Source organism: Salminus brasiliensis, chromosome 1 (assembly GCF_030463535.1).
Source record: "Salminus brasiliensis chromosome 1, fSalBra1.hap2, whole genome shotgun sequence".
Lineage (NCBI taxonomy): Eukaryota > Metazoa > Chordata > Actinopteri > Characiformes > Bryconidae > Salminus > Salminus brasiliensis.
Window position 1 is genome coordinate 95,496,615 of NC_132878.1, and position 24,392 is coordinate 95,521,006.

At 41.8% G+C, this 24,392-nt stretch overlaps 1 protein-coding gene across 2 annotated transcripts in view; it reads left to right on the forward strand.

Annotated features, from left to right (window-relative positions):
- LOC140568588 (mannosyl-oligosaccharide 1,2-alpha-mannosidase IA) overlaps positions 1 to 4,540 on the forward strand; it is a 287,633-nt gene extending 283,093 nt beyond the window's left edge. For both annotated transcript variants that reach the window (XM_072692473.1, XM_072692472.1), the window contains exons 11-12: positions 282 to 397; positions 1,093 to 4,540. In XM_072692473.1, the coding sequence (XP_072548574.1) occupies positions 282 to 397; positions 1,093 to 1,243 (267 nt within the window). In that variant the 3' untranslated portion in view covers positions 1,244 to 4,540. The remainder of the gene's footprint in view (positions 1 to 281; positions 398 to 1,092) is intronic.
- Positions 4,541 to 24,392: the final 19,852 nt, after the last annotated feature.

The following is a 24,392-nucleotide window of genomic DNA, read 5'->3' on the forward strand; positions in this document are numbered from 1 at the left end:
CGTTCATTTCCCCCGAGTAACACAGGGGCCACTCGTAATCACAGTGTAGTTGTCTGCCTTTGTTAAGCACTAACAGCCCCTTAAACCGCCACGTCAGCCCCTTTTCTCTTCAGCCGTCGGATCCATTGTGCTTCTGCTGCCAGAATTCGTCAATAACATCAGTTATTGTTACGTGTTCGTGCGGTAAATTGATTGAGTCACTGAAAGCCGTTAGCCATATTAGCATTTTTTTGTGAGTGCTGCTGTTTTGCTCCTAAATGGTGGGGTTGTTGTTGTTGCAGGCGCTGGAGAAGCACTGTCGCGTGGAGGACGGTTACTCTGGGATCAGAGACGTCTACGCCTCCACGGTCAGCCATGACAACATGCAGCAGAGCTTCTTCCTGTCCGAAACTCTGAAGTGAGTACGCTAACATGCCTAAATAGCGAGGCTAGCGAGCCTCCATCTAAAGGGTGGCATGCAAAGGTTCAGGCACCCCTGGTTGAATTGAAGACAAAGGTAAAGATGAAACAGTGTCTAAAAGTTTGTGGACACCCCATCTAATCTAATGAATGCATTCCGCTACTTTAAGTTGCACCCATTGCTGACTCACACACACACTCACACACACAGCTTGTCTAGGCCCTGTAGAGAAGAAATACTGAACTCTCTGGAGCAGATCAGTATCGCGAAGCTATTGGCACCATGCTACCTAATAATGCCAGGCGTGGGCTAGTAGAGGGGTTTATAAAGCCCCCTAGCAGCATTGAGCTGTGGAGCTGTGGAAGAGCTGTGAATGGAGCTCCATCCAGTACTTTTGGGATGAGTTGGGGGATAATGAGGTGGGGTGCTGATCATTATCCTGACCAACCATCATCCTGACCTCACTAACTCTTACTCTTGTCGCTGAATGCAATCAAATCCTCACAGCAATGCTCCTCCAAAATTTAGTCGTAAGCCTTTTTCCTCCCTGGACAAAGACAGAGTAGAGGCAGTTACTCCAACAAAAGCAGTATCAGAAGAAACAACACGTGAGCGGAATAAGCAGGTGTCCCAATACTTTTGTCTGAGTACTAAGTGCCTGTGTTGTGTGTCTGTGGTCTTATCACCTGTAGATATCTCTACCTGCTGTTCTCCGACGACGACCTGCTGCCTCTGGAAGACTGGGTGTTCAACACCGAGGCTCATCCGCTGCCCGTCATACGCAAGAGCTGTTTACAGGAACACGGCGGCACACAGGACACTGAGCAGACACTCCCAGAGTAGCCTGCAGCTTACACACACACTCTCACACACGTACACACACAAATACACCCATACTCACACTAAAACACACAAACACACACAGGGCCACAGCCTTAACGGCCCTGTCGCAGACTCTCGGCTCCTTTCCTGTAAAGGATGTTGCGGTATACGCTGTGATTGTACGTCTTTAAGCCGGGACATCCTGCCCTGCAGGGGGAGCTGGCGCTATATTTTTTTTTTTTTTTTTTTTTTTTTTTGGCGGACAATCAAAAAAATGAACAAACTTAAAAAAACGAATGACTTTTTGTGAGAAGAGCACCTTTTTTCTTTCCATTCTTTCCTCTGTGAGGAAAATTAGAATATCCTTCAGGCCCAAATCTGTGGGATGAGTGCCGAGTCACAGGCCGCTCTGAGAGAACGAGAAAAACACTCTTTTCTTCACGTTTCTTCATCAGCGGTTCATCGTTTCTGTCCATCCATCCTCCGTCGTACTTACTTTACTCTACGGCCAAAGCTTTTCTTACATTTTTTTCCTTTTTAATCTCTTCACACGTCATCTTCTCCTCTATTGTGTTTCTCTTAATAGGAAAAATGGGAATTCCACCTACATTTCGACATTTCTGCCCAAACTCAGCGGTTTTGCTTTAAACTTTGTCTTGAGTTTGGTGTGAAATTTGATATTTGGTCCATTATTGAGAAACTGACCAACTCAGATGTCTTTACACTGGTGGTGAATGGAAACAGACGTTAGTCGCCATGACTACAGCATAGATAATTTGCATTTTATTTACTATATGAACCCGCCAGTGAACCTACACGTGTTTTCTGGGTGCTATATTAAGGGTTGCTTGTGGTACAGAAGTGTTAAATCCGAAGAAAAGCACATTTTCTAAAGGGACTATTTTTTGCTGCACAGCGCCCGTGTTGCAGCTCGTATCCCTCCACTGTTTAAATGATAAGCGATTTTAAAAACGAGTTTTAGAGACAAAATCTTCTCAAATCTCAGGTTAAACAGTGTTTCGGGGCATCAGGCAGTGTATTCACAGCCGTTTAATTTAAGGACTCGAGATCGGGGCCGATCCAGGCAGATCAGCCCTCTGGCGTCCTCTAGGAGCCATTAGCAGTCAAGCTGCCGCCTGCCACAGCGAGGAACTCGAAAACTACCCTAAACATCTGTGAGCTTTTTACAGTGAACTAAATAAAAACAATAGTCTGTCTGATTTTAAACAGCTCTTCTGTAAAAGTTTCCGAAAAAAGTTTCCGGAAAGTTTGGGTGAGACTTCAGCTTAGCTTAGCTTAGCTTAGCTCACAGCCTTGTTGTAAACGTGACGCAGCAACAACAGACAAACCTCAAAAGAGCAGGTCAAGAGTTCGATAATTTAATAAGTTAATCTGTCTGAAGTTAAACAACTCTTCGTAAAAGTTTCCGTAAAAAGTCTTATTTTCTGCCGTTTTTGTCGTTAAATGCAGACATGCTAGGAAAGGTACTCAAACCTTTTTCAGATATGATTCTAAGCTGCCGCAGCGAGGAACTCAGAAACTACCCTAAACATCTGTGATCTTTTTACAGTGAACTAAACAAAAACAAGAGTTCGATAGTTAATCTGTCTGATTTTAAACGACTCTTACGTGAAAGTTTCCATAAAAAGTGTCTGGAAAGTTCGGGTGAGACTTCATCGTAGCATCGTAGCTCAAAACCTTGTTGTAAACATAACGCAGCAACAACACAAGAGCAAGTCCAGAGCTCGATAGTTAATCTGTCTGAAAAGAACAATTTTAAACGACTCTTTCGTAAAAGTTTCGGTAAAAGTCTTATTTTCTGCCGCTAATGCGGACATGCTAGCAAAGCTTTTTCAGACGTGATTCTAAGCTGCCTCCTGCCGTAGCGGATAACTCAAAAACGGCCCTAAATATAGTTAAACTGTGAGCTTTTTACAGATTGTTCGATAGTTAACTCCGTAATCCGTAATTTCCGTAAAAAGTCCATTTTCTGATGTTTTTGTCGTTAAACGCGGACATGCTTGCAAAAGCCAATCCCAGCTCAGAGATCCGACTGCGCAGTTGTAAGAGAACTGGGAGCTGAATGGTCAAGTAAGTAAGTCAGATTGGACTGTAAGACAGTTAGACGTTGCTCCAAACTCCGTAGATCAGATTAGAATTTAGTCTGATTACAGAAACTCGTATTAAATACAGTGCTTTTACTGCTGTTTACTATCTTAGCCAAGTCGTAGTGCTTTACTATTTCTAGAAAGATCGTCCGGCGGCCCGACAGCATTAGGCTACTCGGATCGGATCAGGGGCTTGATCTTGATCGGGACGTCCCAAATTCAGACTTCTAGGGGTTCAAACAACGGGTTCCATTCACCACCACCGGAGCACATCGTCCCAAACCCCATTCTAAGGGACGCCGCCATTTAATTCCACAGATATTTTGAAAAATAGGTGGGATTTTCTTTTATTATCTGATTTTCGCATATATATATTTTTTGTCGTGATTTGCTTTTCAACAACACGCAAGGACCAAGATGTCGGAAATTTTGAAAAAAAAAAAAAAGAAAAAAAGAAAAAAAAAAAAACATTTGAATATTGTTTGTGTGAGGGTTCGTGTCGGAGGAGGAGGAGGAGGAGCTAAATGATGTCGGAAGCAGAATGTGAGAGGAGGGAGCTGGTGGGCTGGGTTGTATAACAATAATAACAGGCCTGATTTGAGGCCCTGCAGCACCACTGAAAGAGACTGTGGAGGGTCACATACATCACACACATCCACACACACATCTACACACATCCACACACACATCTACACACACACAATTCATACAAGGAGCAAAAAGCCACAGCACACAGGAACTGACCCCACCTATCTCCTCTGGAGGCTGCGGGTTCGCCAGGAAGGGCCGAGACGCTGTTTTTGTCACCTTAGGTTTTCCACCACCGCCCGGCGCACTAGTGGAGGAATGTGCTGTACATAACCGAGAGAGTGTGATTGTGAATGACCGTCTTTACCTTTGCTTTGTCCCCCTCTCTCCACCTTTCCCCTCCTCTCTTCCCGTCATTCCTTATTTTCCCGTTTTTCCCACTTTCCCCATTTTTTTAACATAATCGTTCCGCAGAATTCCGCTCCTCTTTTATCCTCATTTGCTTCCCTCAGGTGTTTCTTGGAAAAGAGGAATTCTGATTCTTGTTATTTACGACTTCTGGTATGAATTATCCTCGTTGATTTGACTCTCTTTGATTCTCTTTCAATGTTGTTGTATATTTTCAGATACTGGTAAAATGATCTGTGCAACTTTATACATTTAAAACTTACTGCACAAATCACTCCTGCCTCGCTGTCTTCATTTCTGTGCTCTCTGTCCGTCAGGTGTGCTCACTGTGAGTAACGGGAGTCATCTTAACTCCAAGACTCAGAATTCAGCCTCTTTCTGACTCTGGACTCAGACTGACGCTTTACTGACCTTTTTCTTAACTGACTCTAACTGACCTACCCTTAATTTGACTTCCAATTCAGCCTCCTTCTTAACTGACTCTTGACTCAAACTCACTTTTAACTGACTTCCAATTCAACCTCGTTCTTAACGAAGTCTCGCTCTTAATTGACCTTTAATCCAGCCTCCTTCTTAACTGACTCCTGACTCAAACTCACCTTTAACTGACTTCCAATTCAGCCTCCTTCTTAACTGACTCTCGCTCTTAATTGACCTTTAATTCAGCCTCCTTTTTAACTGACTCCTGACTCAAACTCACCTTTAACTGACTTCCAATTCAGCCTCCTTCTTAACTGACTCTCACTCTTAATTGACCTTTAATTCAGCCTCCTTCTTAACTGACTCCTGACTCAAACTCACCTTTAACTGACTTCCAATTCAACCTCGTTCTTAACGAAGTCTCGCTCTTAATTGACCTTTAATTCAGTCTCCTTCTTAACTGACTCTTGACTCAAACTCACCTTTAACTGACTTCCAATTCAGCCTCGTTCTTAACTGACTCTCACTCTTAATTGACCTTTAATTCAGCCTCCTTCTTAACTGACTCTCGCTCTTAATTGACCTTTAACTGACTTCCAATTCAGCCTTGTTCTTAACGAAGTCTCACTCTTAATTGACCTTTAATTCAGCCTCCTTCTTAACTGACTCTTGACTCAAACTCACCTTTAACTGACTTCCAATTCAGCCTCGTTCTTAACTGACTCTCACTCTTAATTGACCTTTAATTCAGCCTCGTTCTTAACTGACTCTTGACTCAAACTCACTTTTAACTGACTTCCAATTCAGCCTCCTTCTTAACTGACTCTCGCTCTTAATTGGCCTTTAATTCAGCCTCCTTCTTAACTGACTCGTGACTCAAACTCACCTTTAACTGACTTCCAATTCAGCCTCCTTCTTAACTGACTCTCACTCTTAATTGACCTTTAATTCAGCCTCCTTCTTAACTGACTCTTGACTCAAACTCACTTTTAACTGACTTCCAATTCAGCCTCCTTCTTAACTGACTCTCGCTATTAATTGACCTTTAATTCAGCCTCCTTCTTAACTGACACTCGCCCCTTAACTGACACTAAATTTGGCCTCTTTCTTAACTGACTCTTGACTTAAACTCACTTTTAAATGACTACCAATACAGCCTCCTTCTTAACTGACTGACATACATTTAAAACTTACTGCACAAATCACACCTGCCTCTTTCTGACTCTTGACTCAGACTGACACTTTACTGACCTCTGATTCTGGCTCCATTGACTCCATTGGCCTTTTTCTTAACTGACTCTAACTGACCTACCCTTAAGACCTTCCCCTAATTTGACTTCCAATTCAGCCTTGTTCTTAACTGACTCTTACCCTTAACTGACTCTAAATTTGGCCTCATTCTTAACTGAGTCTTGACTTGAACTCACCTTTAACTGACATCCAATTAAGCCTCTTTTTTAACTGACTCTCGTCCTTTACTAACTCCGAATTTGGCCTCGTTCTTAACTGACTCTTGACTTAAACTCACTTTTAATTAACTTCCAATTCATATATAATAACTGACTCTTGCTCTTAATTGACCTTTTATTCAGCCTCGTTCTTAACTGACTCTCGCTCTTTACTGACTCCCAATTTGGCCTCGTTCTTAACTGACTCTTGACTTAAACTCACTTTTAAATGACTTCCAATTCAGCCTCCTTCTTAACTGACTCTCACCCTTTACTGACTCCCAATCTGGCCTCATTCTTAACTGACTCTTGACTTAAACTCGCTTTTAACTTACTCCCAAATCAGACTCATTTTTAACTGACTGAGTTTTAATTGATTCTTGACTCTGACTTGCTTTAAACCGACTCTCTTTCTATGATTTGCCCATGGCTGACTCTCAACTTAGCCTCATTCTTAACTGACTCTTGACTCAAACTCACTCTCAATTGATTTCCAATTCAGACTTATTCTTAACTGACTCTCATCCTTTACTGACTCTTTTAACTGACTCTCACTCTTGGATTTGCCTATAGCTGACTCTCAACTTGGCCTCGTTTTTAACTGACTCTTGACTTAAACTCACTTTTAATTAACTTCCAAGTCAGCCTCTTTTTTAACTGACTCTCGCTCTACTGACTCCAAGTTTGACCTTATTCTTTACTGACTCTTGACTCAAACTCGCTCTTAATTGCCCCCAAATTCAGACTCATGCCTAACTGACTGACTTTTAATTGATTTTTGACTCTGACTTGCTTTTAACTGACTCGCTCTCTTGGATTTACCCATAGCTGACTCTCAACTTGGCCTCGTTCTTAACTGACTCTTGACTCAAATTCACTTTTGATTAACTTCCAATATAGCCTTGTTCTTAATTGACTCTCGTCCTTTACTGACTCCCAGTTTGGCCTTGTTCTTTATTGACTCTTGACTCAAACTCGCTCTTAACTGACTCTTAATTCAGAATAATTCTTAACTGATTGACTCATTCTTAACTGACTGACTCTTTCTCTTGGATTTGCCCATAGCCGACTCTAAGCCTGGCCTTGTTCTTTACTGACTCTTGCCCTTAATTGACCTTCAATTCAGCTTCGTTTTTACTGACTCTCGCCCTTTACTGACTTTGTTTGTCCTTGTTCTTTACTGACTCTTGACTCAAACTCACTCGTAACTGACTCCCAATTCAGACTCGTTCTTAACTGACACTTGATCCAGACTCAGTTTTAATTGATTCTTGACTCAGACTTGCTTTTACCTGACTCTCTCTCTCTCTCTTGGATTTGCCCATAACTGACTTTCAACTTGGCCTCGTTCTTGACTGACTCTTAACCCTCGGCGGCTGTATTCGGGCCAAACTGGGGAAATTGCACACAATCTGTGGTTCACTTTTCTGTGACCCATTTATTTACTAACATTTATACAGAACCTGCCTCAGCCAGTCAGATTTCTGAGTCGGTGCTGTGCGCTTTGTAAGGCAGTTGCTCGTCCAGAGCGGAGTGAGTAACCTGCTGTGAAATTAATGAAATCTGCTCGGCTGTTTGCACGCAGGAACTTCATTACAGGTTTAATTGATGAGGGAGTTTCCAGAAATAGGTGAGCTTCCAGTAATTAGTCAGGAGAAATTAATGGCGGGATCCAGTCATGTGACCTTTCTTAAGGCTCTCCGTATCCATCACGGGCCGAGCGCAGCGGTTGTGTCGGAGCCCACGGCTGCAGATCAATTACTTTAATTGCACGTTTATGAACGCTGGAGTGTGTGTTCCACTCGGAGCTAATTGATTACGACCCTCAGTGTTCGGCTGCCGCTCCGGCGCTGCTCTCTGTTCCGCGGTTCAGCTGAACTCAGTGTTCTACAACCACTGTCGAACATCTGCACCTCCTCCAGCCAATCACATCACAGAACCGCCTTCAGGATCCGCAGGTCTATGGCCCTCTCAGCACATGTGGAAAACAAAAAGCATGTTTCTGGGGTTTATGGGGTTTCTGGGATTTCTGGGGTTTATCAGTTTCTCACCGGCTCTGTTACCATCTCTGACCATATTTCAGACAGTACTGCCAGAGCACCCTCAGAACTGCACAGACGCACTTGCTCTAAGCAATCCCAAACAATTAAAAGAGTCAAAATAACAAATAAACATCAATTACACCCAAACATATATAACATTTAATATATGATATTATATATATATATATATATATATTTATATATTTTATACATTTATATATTTATATATATATATACACATAATTGTCTGGGAAGAACACATCCAGTGTCCAGTCCATGCCAAATCAGATCGCAGCTGTTATTCGTGCTCGAGGGGGTATGACACACTATTAGGTATGCTTCAGTTGGTGAGCTTACACACGCACACAAACACACACACACACACACACACACACACACATAAATAAATAATGAGACATGAGAGATAATAACAGTAACAGAACATAAGGGTTCTCACAATCAGGGCAATAAATATTCTTCTGTGTGTGTTTTGTCTTTTAGTCTCCTCTCTCTCTCTCTCTCTCTCTCTCTCTCTTTCACTCTCTTACTCTCTCTCACTCTCTCTTTCACTCTCACCCTCTCTCTTTCACTCTCTCACCCTCTTTCACTCTCTCTCTCTCTCTTTCACTCTCTCTCTCTCTTTCACTCTCTCACCCTCTCTATTCCTTTCTCTCTCTCTCTCTCTCTCTTTCACTCTCTCTTTCTTTCACTCTCTCACCCTCTCTATCTCTCTCTCTCACTCTCTCTTTCACTCTCACCCTCTCTCTCTCTTTCACTCTCTCACCCTCTTTCACTCTCTCTCTCTCTCTTTCACTCTCTCTCTCTCTTTCACTCTCACCCTCTCTATTCCACTCTCTCTCTCTTTCACTCTCTCTCTCTTTCACTCTCTCACCCTCTCTATTCCTTTCTCTCTCTCTCTCTCTCTCTTTCACTCTCTCTTTCTTTCACTCTCTCACCCTCTCTATCTCTCTCTCTTTCACTCTCTCTCTCTCTCTTTCACTCTCTCACCCTCTCTATTCCACTCTCTCTCTCTTTCACTCTCACCCTCTCTATTCCACTCTCTCTCTCTCTTTCACTCTCACCCTCTCTATTCCACTCTCTCTCTCTTTCACTCTCTCACCCTCTCTATTCCTTTCTCTCTCTCTCTTTCACTCTCTCTTTCTTTCACTCTCTCACCCTCTCTATCTCTCTCTCTTTCACTCTCTCTCTCTCTCTTTCACTCTCTCACCCTCTCTATTCCACTCTCTCTCTTTCACTCTCTCACCCTCTCTATCTCTCTCTCTCTCTCTCTCTCTCTCTCTCTTTCACTCTCTCTCTCTCTCCCTTTCACTCTCTCTCTCTCTCTTTCACTGTCTCACCCTCTCTATTCCACTCTCTCTCTCTCTCTCTCTCTCTTTCTCTCTCTGTCTCTCTCTTTCCCTCAGTGTCTCTCTTTCTGTCTCTCTCTCTGTCTCTATGTCTCTCTCTGTCTCTCTCTCTATCTCTCTGTCTCTCTCTCTATCTCTCTCTGTCTCTCTCTCTCTCGGTCTCTCTCTCTCTGTCTCTCTGTGTGTCTCTCTCTCTCCTCAGTGTCTCTCTTTCTGTCTCTCTCTCTGTCTCTATGTCTCTCTCTGTCTCTCTCTCTATCTCTCTGTCTCTCTCTCTATCTCTCTCTGTCTCTCTCTCTCTCGGTCTCTCTCTCTCTCTGAGTGTCTCTCTCTCTCTCTGAGTGTCTCTCTCTCCTCAGTGTCTCTCTTTCTGTCTGTAATAAAAAGGTTGATTTCAGTAAAGGACTCGAGTCAGGAGTCATGCCTGTGAGAAATGAACAGGACGGCACACAGCGATGTTTTATGGGATAATTCAGGTTATTAATTCATATCTCTGTATATTGATTTGATTTCTAACTTTTAAAATGTTTTAAATAATAAAATTATAGTAAATTCTTTATCGTTTAACAACTAAATATAATCATTATTTGAAATATTAAGGCAGAAGAACTTAGAACAGAAGCCACACCAACATCTGCAGGACTTCAGTGGGGTTCAGAGTAGCCGTGATCTCCACAAGACCTCTGAAGGCGTCCTGCTGTGGTGTCTGACACCAAGACTAACATCAGCAGCAGATCCTTCAAGTCCTGTTAGTTGTGAGGTGGGCGGGGCCTCCATGAGCATCAGTGAGCCTTAGCTGCCCATGACCCTGCCTGTCGCCAGAGACCTGGAGATGTTCTGACCCAGTCATCGTCTACAGAACATCACAGTCTGGTTCTTGTCAAAGTGTCTCAGATTCTTACTCTCGCCCATTTCTCCTGCTTTTAACCCCTTCATCACCTTCAAGAACTGACTGTTCACCTTCTGCCTGATAGACCCACCCCTTCACTTCACCCCTGCCAACGCTGGGGCTGATTATGGTACATTACCAACAATTTCATGAATTCTGTCATTAGCAAAATTACATCTGAATGGTCTAAAATACTGATATTACAGAAAATTATTTCTTTTTAAAATATCTTATAGCTGTAATTAGCTTGAAAACATCTAAAAACAGCTAAAAGTCACTGAATGTCTGATCAGTAAATGTTAGTATCAGACTAGAACACATGAAAAAACGTTTTTTACGACATACGAACTGAAGAACTCGAAAATGAGTAGCCATCATTCAGATCTCTGAAGCTGGGCTAAGCGCTAACCCTGCTAATAACTGAAAAAAACGCTAGCAGGAGTTGATTAGCAACAAATTAACTTTGTTCGCTATGACTTTTCAGACCCCTTTAGCGATTTTTTAAAAAAGCGATTAGCGACATATTTAGTGAGTTTTTCCTGGTGTTATTGGTTATTGGTGTTATTGGAGACGTTTGGAGACTCTGAGGTGAACACACATATGTTCAGGGGCTGCCGAGAGCCCCGTCCCACAACACTCACAGAGCTCAGCCTCACAGTTAGATCAGACCTTCACCGCTCCACGTCCACACTGCAATAAACTGCGCATGCCCAAGGCCGCCATTGACTCCGCCCCCTATTTACAGAGCAAGATGTAAATATAAACACGTCTTCAGAGAGACACGAAAATAAAGCACTGCATTTAACTAACTTCCACAGTCTCAGTCTCTCACTCACCTCAACACTACAAAATAAAGAAAGAAAGAAAAAAAGAAAACTACGTAACTCTGATGAAGTGCCTTTTTTAACGTCACTTTGTCGTTCTCAAGCCTGGATAAAGGAGGAGGTTCCACCCCACATAACCGTCTTTTGATTAAATTTGATATGCTAACATTTACCAACACAGGGCAAAACTGATTGATGTAATTTACGTAAAAATTATTTACGTAAAGTGGGTCTAGACGAAGTTTGAGGGTAATATGCTCAGAAGAATGTGAGTAGCCATCATTCAGATCTCTGAACCTGGGCTAAGCGCTAAGTACAAACCTCTGAAGCGCTAACCCCGCTAATAATGAAAAAAAAAAAACACTAGCAGGGATTGATTAGCATTGCTGAGGGCTCTCTAGATCTGTGCTAGGCAGCATTGCCAACTTAATGAGTTTGTTGCTATATTTAGCAACTTTTCAGACCCCTCTAGCGACTTTTTTTTAAGCGATTAGCGACAAATCTAGTTGTCCTCAGCAGAGGGGGTTGCCGAGAGCCCTGTCCCCTCTGATTGATTGTAATTTACGTAAAAATAATTTATGTAATGTGGGTCTAGACGAAGTGTTTAAGTCATGACATTATTTTGGGAAGTGACGTCCTGTTTCAAACAGGGCCACAAAATCAACAGAAAATGTATTCATTTATTCATTTTTTCAGAGTTAATTTGTAGTTCTAACTACAACTATGATGTTTTTATCTCCTACAGCGTTATTCCTTTATTCTACAGCTCCAAATACACGCAAATGGACAATTATGCAAATTAAGCAATGATGTCATTTAGCGACTTCTGTCGACTTCTAGGACAGCCGATAGCTACTTTCCTTACTGAGTTAGCAACACTGGTGATAGGCTGCGTTCTCTGCTAGCCACGTTAGCATTTTGTGTGAGTAAGTGTGGGTCTCCTGACATAGATCGACCATACGTCCCGTTTTTCCTGGACATGTCCTCCTTTTGGGAGGGTGACCATATTTTGTTATTCAAGAAGAGGACACTGGGGACACTTGGGGGAGGGGTGCGGGGTCCACCGTGGTCATAATGTTGTGGCTGGGGGGCTTTAAGTAGGCTTAAATGGTAAGACCATGGCAATGCGTACGTGTGAGAGAGAGTGGGAGGAGTTAAATACCTCGAAACCATGCAGCTACACTATACGGACAAAAGTATTGGGACACCTGCATGTTCATTGTTTTGTTCTGAAATCAAGGGGATTAAAAAGAGTTGATCCTGCTTTTGTTGGAGTAACTGTAAACTCTACTATCCAGAGAAGAAGAAGGCCTTCAACTAAATTCTGGATGAACATTGCTGTGAGGATTTGATTGCATTCAGGTCAAGAGGTCCCAAACTCCCCAACCATCCATCATTCCAGAGAACAAAGCAGTTCTTCCACAGCTCCTCAACGCTGCTGCTGGGGGGCTTTATACCCCTCTAGCCCACACCTGGCATTAGGCAGCATGGAGCCAATAGGTTCATGATGTTTATCTGCTCCTGCAGAGAGTACCTCCATCTCTAAGTGTTCTTCAAGTGAAGAGCAAAGGTCCAGATGTTTGAATCCGTTAGAAGACACTAAGAGCTCTCATTAGCCGTCGATACTGGTCAGAGTCCAGGGTCCTGACTCTGGTAGCCAGAAGCCTGGGGCATTGCATTGGGTAGGAGGAGACTTCTGTCGGTCTTTGACCCCTCTACTATAAGTCTAGCCCCATCCTCTTAATCTACAGCAGTCTACCCCCACCCATTCATCCTACAGCAATTTGTCCCCACCCATTCATCTAAGAGCACTTTAGCCCCACCCATTCAGTCTAGAGTGGTTTAACCCCACCTATTCAGTTTACAGCAGTCTAGCCCCACCCATTCAGTTTATAGCAGTTTATCCCTACCTATTCATTTTAGAGCAATTTAGCCCCACCCATTCAGCCTACAGCAGTTTAGCCCCACCCTCTTAATCTACAGCAGTCTAGCCCCACCCATTCAGTCTATAGCAGGTTGTCCCCACCAATTCATCTTAGAGCACTTTAGCCCCACCCATTCAGTCTAGAGTGGTTTAGCCCCACCCATTCAGCCTACATGAGTTTAGCCCCACCCTATTAATCTACGGCAGTCTAGCCCTACCCATTCAGTTTATAGCAGTTTATCCCTACCTATTCATTTTAGAGCAATTTTGCCCCACCCATTCAGCCTACAGCAGTTTAGCCCCACCCTCTTATTCTACAGCGGTCTAGCCCCACCCATTCAGTCTATAGCAGGTTGTCCCCACCAATTCATCTTAGAGCACTTTATCCCCACCCATTCATCTTACAGCTGTTTAGCCCCACCCTCTTGATCTACAGCATTTTAGCTCCACCCATTCAGCCTACAGCAGTTTAGCCCCACCCATTCAGCCTCACCTTTAGTTAAAGCAGAGATATGCTGAAATTTGCAACGTCGTCACAGACAGACGCCCGGCTCAGCCACCTGATCTGGGCTTCATGCCGACAAACAGCGCGACTCTAATGAGAGGAAAGACCGATCTGGAGCAATCTGGCAGCGGCAGCCAAGCAGAAGGAGGGAGAATCCGTCTCTGGTGAATAAAAACCCAAGTTCTTCTACTTCTCCTTTCAGTCTGCCACCATTCCCCTCTCCTCCCGGAGCGCTGAAGGCCCCCCCGCTTTCCCAGAACAGAAACGGTCGGCCCGTGCTTTGCTCCGGCCTGGCGGTCTCTCAAACTGGACGGCCTGGAGGACACCTACAGCCAGCCAAGCTGTCGCCTGCCCTGCACCACTGTGACGGTATAATTAAAAAGGAAGCTTATAGGAGAGGACGAGATTTCTCACCCGCTGCTCTTAAAGCGCAGAAACCCCCGAAAACCCAACCTGAACTTGACATGCTTACTTGTGATGTCACAACCATGAATGCCTTACCATGTGACCTCCTGTTTGAGTCACAGCATCTTAGCCCCACCCATTCAGCTAGCAGTTTTGCCCCACCAAATCAGCCTACAGCCCCACCCTCTTAATCTACAGCAGTCTAGCCCCACCCTCTTAATCTACAGCAGTCTAGCCCCACCCATTCAGTGTATAGCAGGTTGTCCCCACTCATATATCTTAGAGCACTTTAGCCCCACCTATTTTGTCTACAGTGCTTTAGCCCCACCCATTCAGTTTACAGCAGTCTAGACCCACCCTCTTAATCTACAGCAGGCTAGCCCCACCCATTCAGTCTACAGCAGTTTAGCCCCACCCAAAAATCTAATTTTCTTAATTTGATTAATGTTTGGTTCATAGAACCACATCTCCCATCTTCTAAATGATGTCTTTGAGGGAACAACTCAAGAAAACTCAAGCTTCAACTTCCAAGTCTTCTCTCACCTGACTGTTGAATCTGATTGGTGAAAGATGCCTCTCCGTCAGATGAAGCTGAACAGCTGTAGGCCTTTATTGTGAAAAATCAGACTTGATTTCTCAGCCTCGGATGTTTTTCCTGTTTCATCTTTCGGCTGTCATCTACGCCTTTGAAGCCCTCCATCTTTGCTCTCCTTGTTATCTCAACGTTTCTATCCAGTCAGATTAATTACTAGCTGTGCTCCGTTAGCTTGTAATGATATCGCTGATTAATTGGCTTTCTTCAAGCTTGGCAACATGGACAGCTCAGGAACCACAGAGGGATCGTCAGTCTGATCTGCGCTGTGATGAGCACATTATGTTGATCCATATGACTGTTATTGCTTTTTAATGCTGGTATAATCACTGCTGCGTAACGGCGACTGAGCGAATGATCATCACGAAAGCGGAGGTTTCGCTGGTAATCGCTGCTCTTTCGTCGGGACAGGTTTAAAGCGAGAAGCTAAGTTTAGAGGATTGATGTTTTTTCCCTTTCATAGCAGCAGTTTGGCCCCACTTATTCAGCTTGCAGCGATTTAGCCACGCCCACTCATTTTACAGCTGTTTAGCGCTACCTTTTTTGCCCTATAGCAGTTTAGCCCCACCCACTCTGCCTGCAGCGGTATAGCACCACTATTCCACCTACAGCAGTTTAGCCCCTTCCGTTCAGCCTACAGCAGTTTTACTCCACCCATTCAACCCATAGCACTTTAGCCCCTCCCATTCAGCCGACAGCAATTTTGTCCCACTCATTCAGTCTAGAGCACTTTGGCTGCACCCATTCAGCCTACAGATGTTTTCCCCACCCATTCAGCTGACAGCACCTTAGCTCCACCCATTCAGCCTACAGCAGTTAAGCACCGCTATTCCACCTACAGCACTTTAGTTCTACCCAGTCAGACTAAAGCAGTTTTGCCCCACCTATTCAGTCTACAGCACTTTAGCTCCACCCATTCAGCCTACAGGAGTTTAGCCCCACCCATTCATTCTAATCCAATTTAACTCCACCCATTCAGCATACAGAAGTTTAGCCCCACCCATTCATTCTACACCAGTTTAGCCACACCCACTTCTGCATTTTTATCTGTATTTGTATATTGTATATTTTTAAAAATAATGAAACAATTATATAATTATATATGCAATATATTTCAATTATTAACCACATGCCTAATATTGTTTAGGTCACTCTTGTGCCACCAAGACAGTTCTGAAATGCCGAGCCATGGACTCTGCTAGACCTCTGAAGGCATCCCGTGCTATCTGGCACCAAGGCTAATGTCAGCAGCAGATCCTTTACATCTGCATGACACCCATGACCCGTCACTGTCCTTTCTTGGAGCACTTTTGGTACTGACCACAGCAGACCAAAAGAACCCACAAGTCCTTCCTGATGTTTTGGAGATGTTGTGAGAGTCCAGTCGTCTAGAACCTCACAGTTTGGTTCTTGGAAAAGTGGCTGGGATTCTTAGACTTGACCATTTGTCCTGCTTTTTGGAACTGGAACCACTGGGAGCAGGTCATCACCATTCAGAGTGGTTTTAATGTTATGGCTGCACCCAAGAAAGAAGGGAAACAAGCGAATGTGCTGAACCTGCCTTTTCCCCTCCAGTGATTTACTGATGAAAGAGCTGGAAATGGAGGCTGAGAAAAGGTATAGTTTAACCTTTAATTCCATCAAGTTAATTGTTTAAGCAGGACAGCTGCATGCTATTCTCCCACGGGCCAGATAATAAACTCTCATTATTCTCCAATCGCAGCTCCTGAGTTATAGATTTAATTACCAGTCTGTCCATTAACGTCGTAAGCATCCGAGCTGAGCTGAGAATAAAGAAGAGTACAGTGGCTTTATGGCTTAAGCTTTTATAAATGCCTCATTGTTCATTACACATCGGGGAGCCGTTTTTCACGGCAGTCAAACCTGCGTAGGTTTGACTGCCGGAAGTTCCAGAAGGGGGTGCTAGTGAGCAACAGCCATTTTAACTCGTCAGCTTCATGTGTTTGTATCCTGTTGCTGTTCAAACACTGACATGGCCATATTTCTGATACAGCGTCCTAAAAGCTACGTATTTACGTACAGCAGTTTAGCTCCGCCCACTCACACTGAAATTAAAAGGTGTGTTTCAGCCAAAGGCAGAATTTAATTAAATAAAGAACAGAATTGTATTAATTATTATTATTATTTATTTTATTTATTATCTGTTGTTGTTATTATTATTTTTTAATGTTTCATTATTTTTTTCCAATTTTTCAAATTAATTTTGTAATTATTGCAGAGCTCTCATTCACTCAAATATGTCTGAAATATGATCCACTTTGGCTTTAAAGGGTTAGGAAATTGTTGCATTAACATTTAAACCGGTCGACTCTTTGGTTCTGATCATGAAGGTCAGGTGGAGCCTTGGGCGTTCTCCAGGCAAAGAGGTTCGAAATGCCAGTTACATTCATCAGGAGTGTATTGTGTATCAGCGCTGGCGAGCTACGAGCGCCGCTGGTGTTGGAACAGCATTGTGGAGTAGGCCATAGGTAATGACACTAATGACATTCGTATGACTAATTTGCATTTAAATAGCCGTCTTTATGGCATGTGCACTGAGGCACGCTGGAACAATGTGATAACATGTTACCGCACCGCATGAGCTGCTCTATCTCCACCTAATGAATAGCGTTAAGAACGCTTACATGGAGTGCATTATGGCGGCACGTGGTGTTGGGGACCTGTGCAGCGGGGGGAATTGCGGCTCTGAGGGACAGTGGGTGCTTCTGCGCAGAATAGCCTTTAATTTAAGCACAGAAATCATTAAGAACACTCTTATTTAGAATAACAGCCTGGCAAACAGTGGATGAGCTGTTTATGGATGAAAAAAGGTCTAAAAGAGATTCGAGCAAACACAGCTCAGAAAAACGTTGAAGGAAAAACATGACAACATGAATAAACATGAATAATTATTCAAGAATTTGAACACCGGCACTAACACAATTCCTAGAAGTGGACGATCACACACAGTCTAATTGTAATGATCACCAATTGCAACCATGTTTCTAATGTAATAACATGGATTGTAACTCTACCTGTAACAGTAATGGTTACAGTTTGTAACTCTACCTGTAACAGTTATGATTACTGTTTATAACTATTTGTAACAGTAATAGGTTGTAACCATATTTGTGACAGCAATGGTTACTGTTTACAACTCTGTTTGTAACAGTAATGGTTTGTAACTATCTGTAACAGTAATGGTTACAGTTTGTAACTCTTTCTGTATCAGTGAAGATTATAGTTTACAACTCTATTTGTAACAGTAATGGTTTGTAACTCTATATCTAACAGTAATGATTACCGTTTGTAACATTATTTGTAACAGTAATGGTAGTTTTTGTAACTATTTGTAACAGTAATGGCTACAGTTTATAACTCTACTTGCAACAGTAAATATTGTTTTTTTTTGTAACTCTATTAGTAAAAGTAATGATTACAGTTTGTAATTCTATTTGTAACAGTAATGGATACAGTTTGTAACTCTACTTGCAACAGTAATAGTTTGTAACTATTTGTAACAGTAATAGTTACAGGTTGTAACTCTACTTGCAACAGTAATGGTTGTTGTTTCTAACTCTATTTGTAACTGTAATCTGCAATGGGTATGAAATGGAACCATATGTGTAATGGTTACCGTTTGTAAATCTTTTTGTACTGTTACCAGTTGCAACCATGTTTGTAATATAATGACATGGATTGTGGTCATTATATTGGTGTATTTATAACAGTAATGTTCATGGACTCTAATCATATTAATAAAAACAATGATAACTGATTCTAACCGTATTTGTAACAGTAATGCTTATTGTTTGTTATTCTTGTTGTAATGGTAATGGTTATGGATTGTAGTCATATTTGTAATGGTTATGGATTGTAGCATATTTGTAATGGTTATGGATTATAGCATATTTGTAATGGTTATGGATTGTAGTCATATTTGTAATGGTTATGGATTATAGCATATTTGTAATGGTTATGGATTGTAGTCATATTTGTAATGGTTATGGATTATAGCATATTTGTAATGGTTATGGATTGTAGCATATTTGTAATGGTTATGGATTATAGCATATTTGTAATGGTTATGGATTGTAGCATATTTGTAATGATAATGGCTATGGATTGTAGAATATTTGCAATGGTTATGGATTGTAGCATATTTGTAATGGTTATGGATTATAGCATATCTGTAATGGTTATGGATTGTAGCATATTTGTAATGGTTATGGATTGTAGCATATTTGTAATGATAATGGTTATGGATTGTAGCATATTTGTAATGGTTATAGATTGTAGCATATTTGTAATGGTTATGGTTACGGACTGTAACCGTATTTGTAATGATAATGGTTACAGACTGTAGACATATTTGTAACAGCAGTTGTTACTGTTTCTAACAATTTGTTATGGTTACAAATTATACCTATAATATATATCTATAATCTGTAGTTTATAATGTAATGACTACAGATTGTAACATTATTTGTAACAGTAATGGTTAAGGACTGTAAAACAACAATGTTTAAGGAATTAAAAAACTGTTACTGTACTTGTAATGGTTATGGATTGTAATCGTATCTGTAAGGGTAGTGGTCATGGATCGGTCATGGATCGTTTGTTATGTAATGGTTATAATTTGTAGTTGAATTTGTCATTTATTTGACACAGTTTGTAATGGTGAATACCATTAACATTTTTCAAATAAAGGTTTCAGCAACAGAAAAAAATAGAATAAGAATATAAAACAGAATAAAACATGAAAACAGAATAAAAAAAATGAAATATTTAAAAGTGCAATAATATTTAGCCATATAATTAGTTAAAATCACAGCTATAATGGGAAAAGGCTGCCTTTCCACTTAGAAACCGGACAGCAGTCCTGTTTGCAATGGTTAAGGTTTGTAACTTCATTTGAAACCATTACTCTTACCATTTGTAAAAGTGGCGATTTGTGACTTTATTAAAAATAATCTTTAACCCCTTAAAAACCCACCAGCAGTTCTATTACCAGAGAACAGCTCCACCAGTTTGTACAGGTGTCCCTGTAGTTACTGAGTAATACACCTTAGTGTAGTGTGATAAGCCTTGGAGTGTTAGAGTTAAAAAATGAATTTATACAAAGATGCAACGAGAGCCTAAAAAAAGAACATTCCAATAATTATTCAGGGGTTTTAACACCATGTCTCACAGGAGCTTGATCATTTCCTAAAAAATGGTCACTTACACACATTCACACACTCACACATATCACACCACGAGCTGTAATTACCTGCTTTCCTCCATTCTTCTGCCACAAAGAGCAGGGAATTACAGAATGTTCCTGGATGAAATTCAAGCTCATGTTCTCACATCATCCAAAGTGCTCACAGCCTGAAACGCTCTCATATACTCTAGAAACAGTTTGATCCCACCTGATGAGCACTTTGTGTTAAAGTTATGATAAAAAAAGACATCCTGACCTGCGTCAGTCACGCTCATACACCAGTGTGTCATTCTGCAGCAAACACACACACACACACACACACACACACACAAACTACAGGCTAGTAATTGCTTAGCAGTCAGAATAAGGGTTGTGTTACTGTGGAAGAAAGGTCAGCGAATTATCCATCCACTTTTCCGAAACCTTCAGATACTCAATGTGTGTCAAATGAATCACATTCAAACATCCCAGCTTTCTTCTATTTCACTCACAATCTTCTTCACGTTTCAAGTTTCAGGCCTTTAGCAGAAGTTCTTCTCCAGAGCGACTTACAGCAGAGCTTCACTGTCACTCAGAAAAGACCCTTATCTAGTTAATAAAGACTAGAATCCAGAAGATCCTCTAATCTTAGACTCTACTAAATACAGAAGTCAGTCTGGAGACACAGTCCTCCACACACTCTACATTCTGCTCACTGAGTCCTCTCAGAAGAGGAGGAGGGTCTTCAGTCTGGGTTTGAAGACAGCGAGCGTTGGACTCTGCTGTTCGGACACCCAGGGGAAGTTCGCTCCACCACTTCAGTGCAGGACAGTAAAAAGTCTGGACGCTCGTCTTCCGTGGATCTTAAAGGATGGCGGGTCGAGCTGAGCCGTACTTGAAGCTGGAAGGGCTCTCGGTGCAGATCGGCTTTTGACCATCGCCATCAAGTACGGAGGGGCTGACTGGTCCAGTCTCGGCTTTGTAGGCCAGAGTCAGGGGTTTACAATTTTAAAGTTCATCACTACTCCACAAGAATATCTAAAAACCTCCATGTGGCTTCTTTAAGATGTCAGATTAGACAGTTTATGTTATTTGTAACAGTAATGGTTACAGTTTGCAACTATTTGTAACAGTACTAGTTTGTAACTCTATTCATAACAGTAATGGTTATTGTTTATAACTCTATTTGTAACAGTAGTGGTTTGCAACTCTATTCATAACAATTATTGTTACTGTTTGTAATTCTATTTGTAACAGTAATGGTTTGCAACTCTATTCATAACAGTTATTGTTACTGTTTGTAATTCTATTTGTAACAGTAATGGTTTGCAACTCTATTCATAACAGTAAATGTTACTGTTTGTAATTCTATTTGTAACAGTAATGGTTTGCAACTCTATTCATAACAGTTATTGTTACTGTTTGTAATTCTATTTGTAACAGTACTAGTTTGTAACTCTATTCATAACAGTTATTGTTACTGTTTGTAATTCTATTTGTAACAGTAATGGTTTGCAACTCTATTCATAACAGTTATTGTTACTGTTTGTAATTCTATTTGTAACAGTAATGGTTTGCAACTCTATTCATAACAGTAAATGTTACTGTTTGTAATTCTATTTGTAGCAGTAATTGTTACTGTTTGTAACTTTATTCATAACAGAAATGGTTACTGTTTATAACTCAATTCGTAACAGTAATGGTTACTGTTTATAACTATTCCTAATAACAGTTTGCAACTCTATTCATAACAGTAATTGTTACTGTTTGTAATTCTATTTGTAACAGTAATGGTTACTTTTTGTAACTATTTGTAACAGTAATGGTTTATAACTCTATTTGTAACAGTAATGGTAAAATCTGTCCCTTATGGTTTGTAATTCTTTGTAGATTATTTGCAGTTTCCAACCATTACTGTTACTCACTGTAAGCAGAGATTTGCAAATACATGGAAATAAGTTACAATTATTTAATTGAAAATATTGACTTAAATCCTTTAATAACTAACTAAGGATAAAATTATCCTGATTTCATTCAACTAAAACACACGGTTGCTGGGAAAGTGTAGTACTGCTTTCTGAGTTGTAAAAGTTACATCTCTGCGGATCTCTACTCTGTAGAGTGTTCCTGTTCATTAGAATGGAAATGACAGATCGTCCATAAAATCAGCTCACTGACCTTCCAGCCAAGCACCAACACAACCAGAGGAATTCCATGAGCGGTCATAACCGTTACACTCAGCATTTGGGCCGTGTGAAGCAGGAGGACATTAAGTTAGGCTCAAATGGATTATTATTCTGTGCTAACTGTGAGCCATAATGCCACAACACGGCCACTGTTCTTCCATTCCTGCAACAGCAATCAACACTCACAGCTTTCTTTCTTCTTGAAAACTGCTACTTCATCTGTTTATTAGCGCTTTGCTTAAGGGCTTGCGGAGTTGACTCGGTTCTTGCATTAGAAAAGCAACATTTTCGGATTTATTAGCATGCTTGGTATTCTCTTTGATGGCCAGTTCCAGAGATAACATTTGTATAATTCTGCTTTTCTTGCTGATGGAGATTTGCTTAATGTCAATGTTTGTTATTTGTTGTTGGAATTAACTGGTTCTGACTGGCGGAAGGTTGGATTGCAGAATTTACACAGTTAAAGAAGTAGATTTTACCCCATCTGGCTTTGATGAAATCTTCACGCAACAGTGACAATATGTCTGTTTATCAGAGAACTAACTAAGCAAACTGGGTCGGCTGGGGGACGCTGGGGATGTAGTGGCAAGGGTATGTACATTATAGGTCCACATATTTATGGACACCCCTCCTACTAAATGCATTTAGCTACTTTCAGTGGCATCCATTTTCTGACACAGATTGCTAATACACCTTGTCTAGTTCCTGCAGGGAAGAAGTACTGCCAATAGAATAGGACTCTCTGGAGCAGATAAACATCATGAACCTATTGGCACCATGCTGCCTAATGCCAGGTGTGGGATTGTAGAGGGGTATAAAGACCCCCAGCATTAAGGAGCTGTAGAAGTGGAAGAACTGCTGTGTTCTCTGGAATGATGGATGGTGGAGCTCCATGCAATATGTTTGAGAGTGGCAAAACTGATCATCCAACATTAGTATTTGACCTGAATGCAATCAGATCCTCACAGCAATGTTCGAACATTGTTCCTGCAGTAGATGTAAGGTCAAACCCTATGCTTATACCCTTGAGCCTTCTTCTTGCCTTCACTCTCTGCTTTACAAGATTAGGTTTGTTGAGATACCCGATGTGTCCAAAAGTTTGTGGACATTACTTCATATTAGTGATTTCCACTGCATTACAGTGAACCTCTGCAGACATACAGGTGTTGAACATACAGCCCCTATAATCCTCATAGAAAAGCACTGACCAATAAATGAAATTCTCTGGACTTGCATTTGAGTCCAAGGTCACCATGCCCAAGGCTGAACGTTGACTATAGGGGTTTAAAGACCCTCCAGCATTAGGCCGAGGAGCAGTGGATCCGTGTTCTCTGGAGTGGTGGAGTGTCAGAAGTCAGTTGGTGTGGCGCAACAGAAAACAAAGGTAAAGGTGCACGTATTTGTCACTGTACAGCGAAATGTGTCCTCCGCATTTAACCCATCCGGTAGTGAACACACACACATGTGTTAGGAGCAGTGAGTACACACACACCCAGAGCTTGCCGAGCCCGGGAATCGAACCCACAACCCTGTTATCGATATCCCGGCGCTCTAACCGCTGAGCCACCATGTTCCCACCACTATCTGCCAGTGAGCTATTACACCATGTGGGAGATGGAGGGTTCAATTCCCGGTCTGGGTGACTGGGTGCTGCGCTACATCAATAAGAGTCCTTGGGCAAGACTCCTAACACTACATTGGCCCTCCTCTGTAATACGAGTGACCTTGAATGCCACTTGAATACCTTCCATGAGAAGTAGAGGCTGTTCCTGCAGCAGATGGGAGGACAAACCTCTACTAATACTACTGCCTTGATTCCAAAAGAAACATTGGACGTGCTGGTGTCCACAAACTTTTGTCATTGCCATTGTACAAGATATAAAGAAGCAGAATCCGGTTAAAGCACAAGCAGGCTGCAAGCGTACAGCACTTTACCTTAAGCTCAATTACATCTGCTTAGTGGGCCTACTTGACATACATTACTGGTTGGCTTATGCTATGGCCCTTCAGAAGTATGACACCACTGATAATGAACTGCTCTGCTTAGAGAAACTTCCCTCCATCGTACACGTAGGTGTCACGACCATAATTATGACGTTCAAAGGAATTCATATTTCAAGGAAATTATTAAAGCCGAGATGGGTTCTGAGCGGGGAATAACATCCAAAGAGGCAGTTTGATGAGGAAGAGCCACGTGATCATGAGAAGAAGGTTCAGGGACAGTCTGAAGGCGGCAAGGTCACTTTTCGCTGAAAATATCCTTTCCCGGTGATCCACAGAGAGGAGATTCCATCTTCTCAATCAATAAAGCTTTCCATGAAGGCTTTGCTGCCGAATCA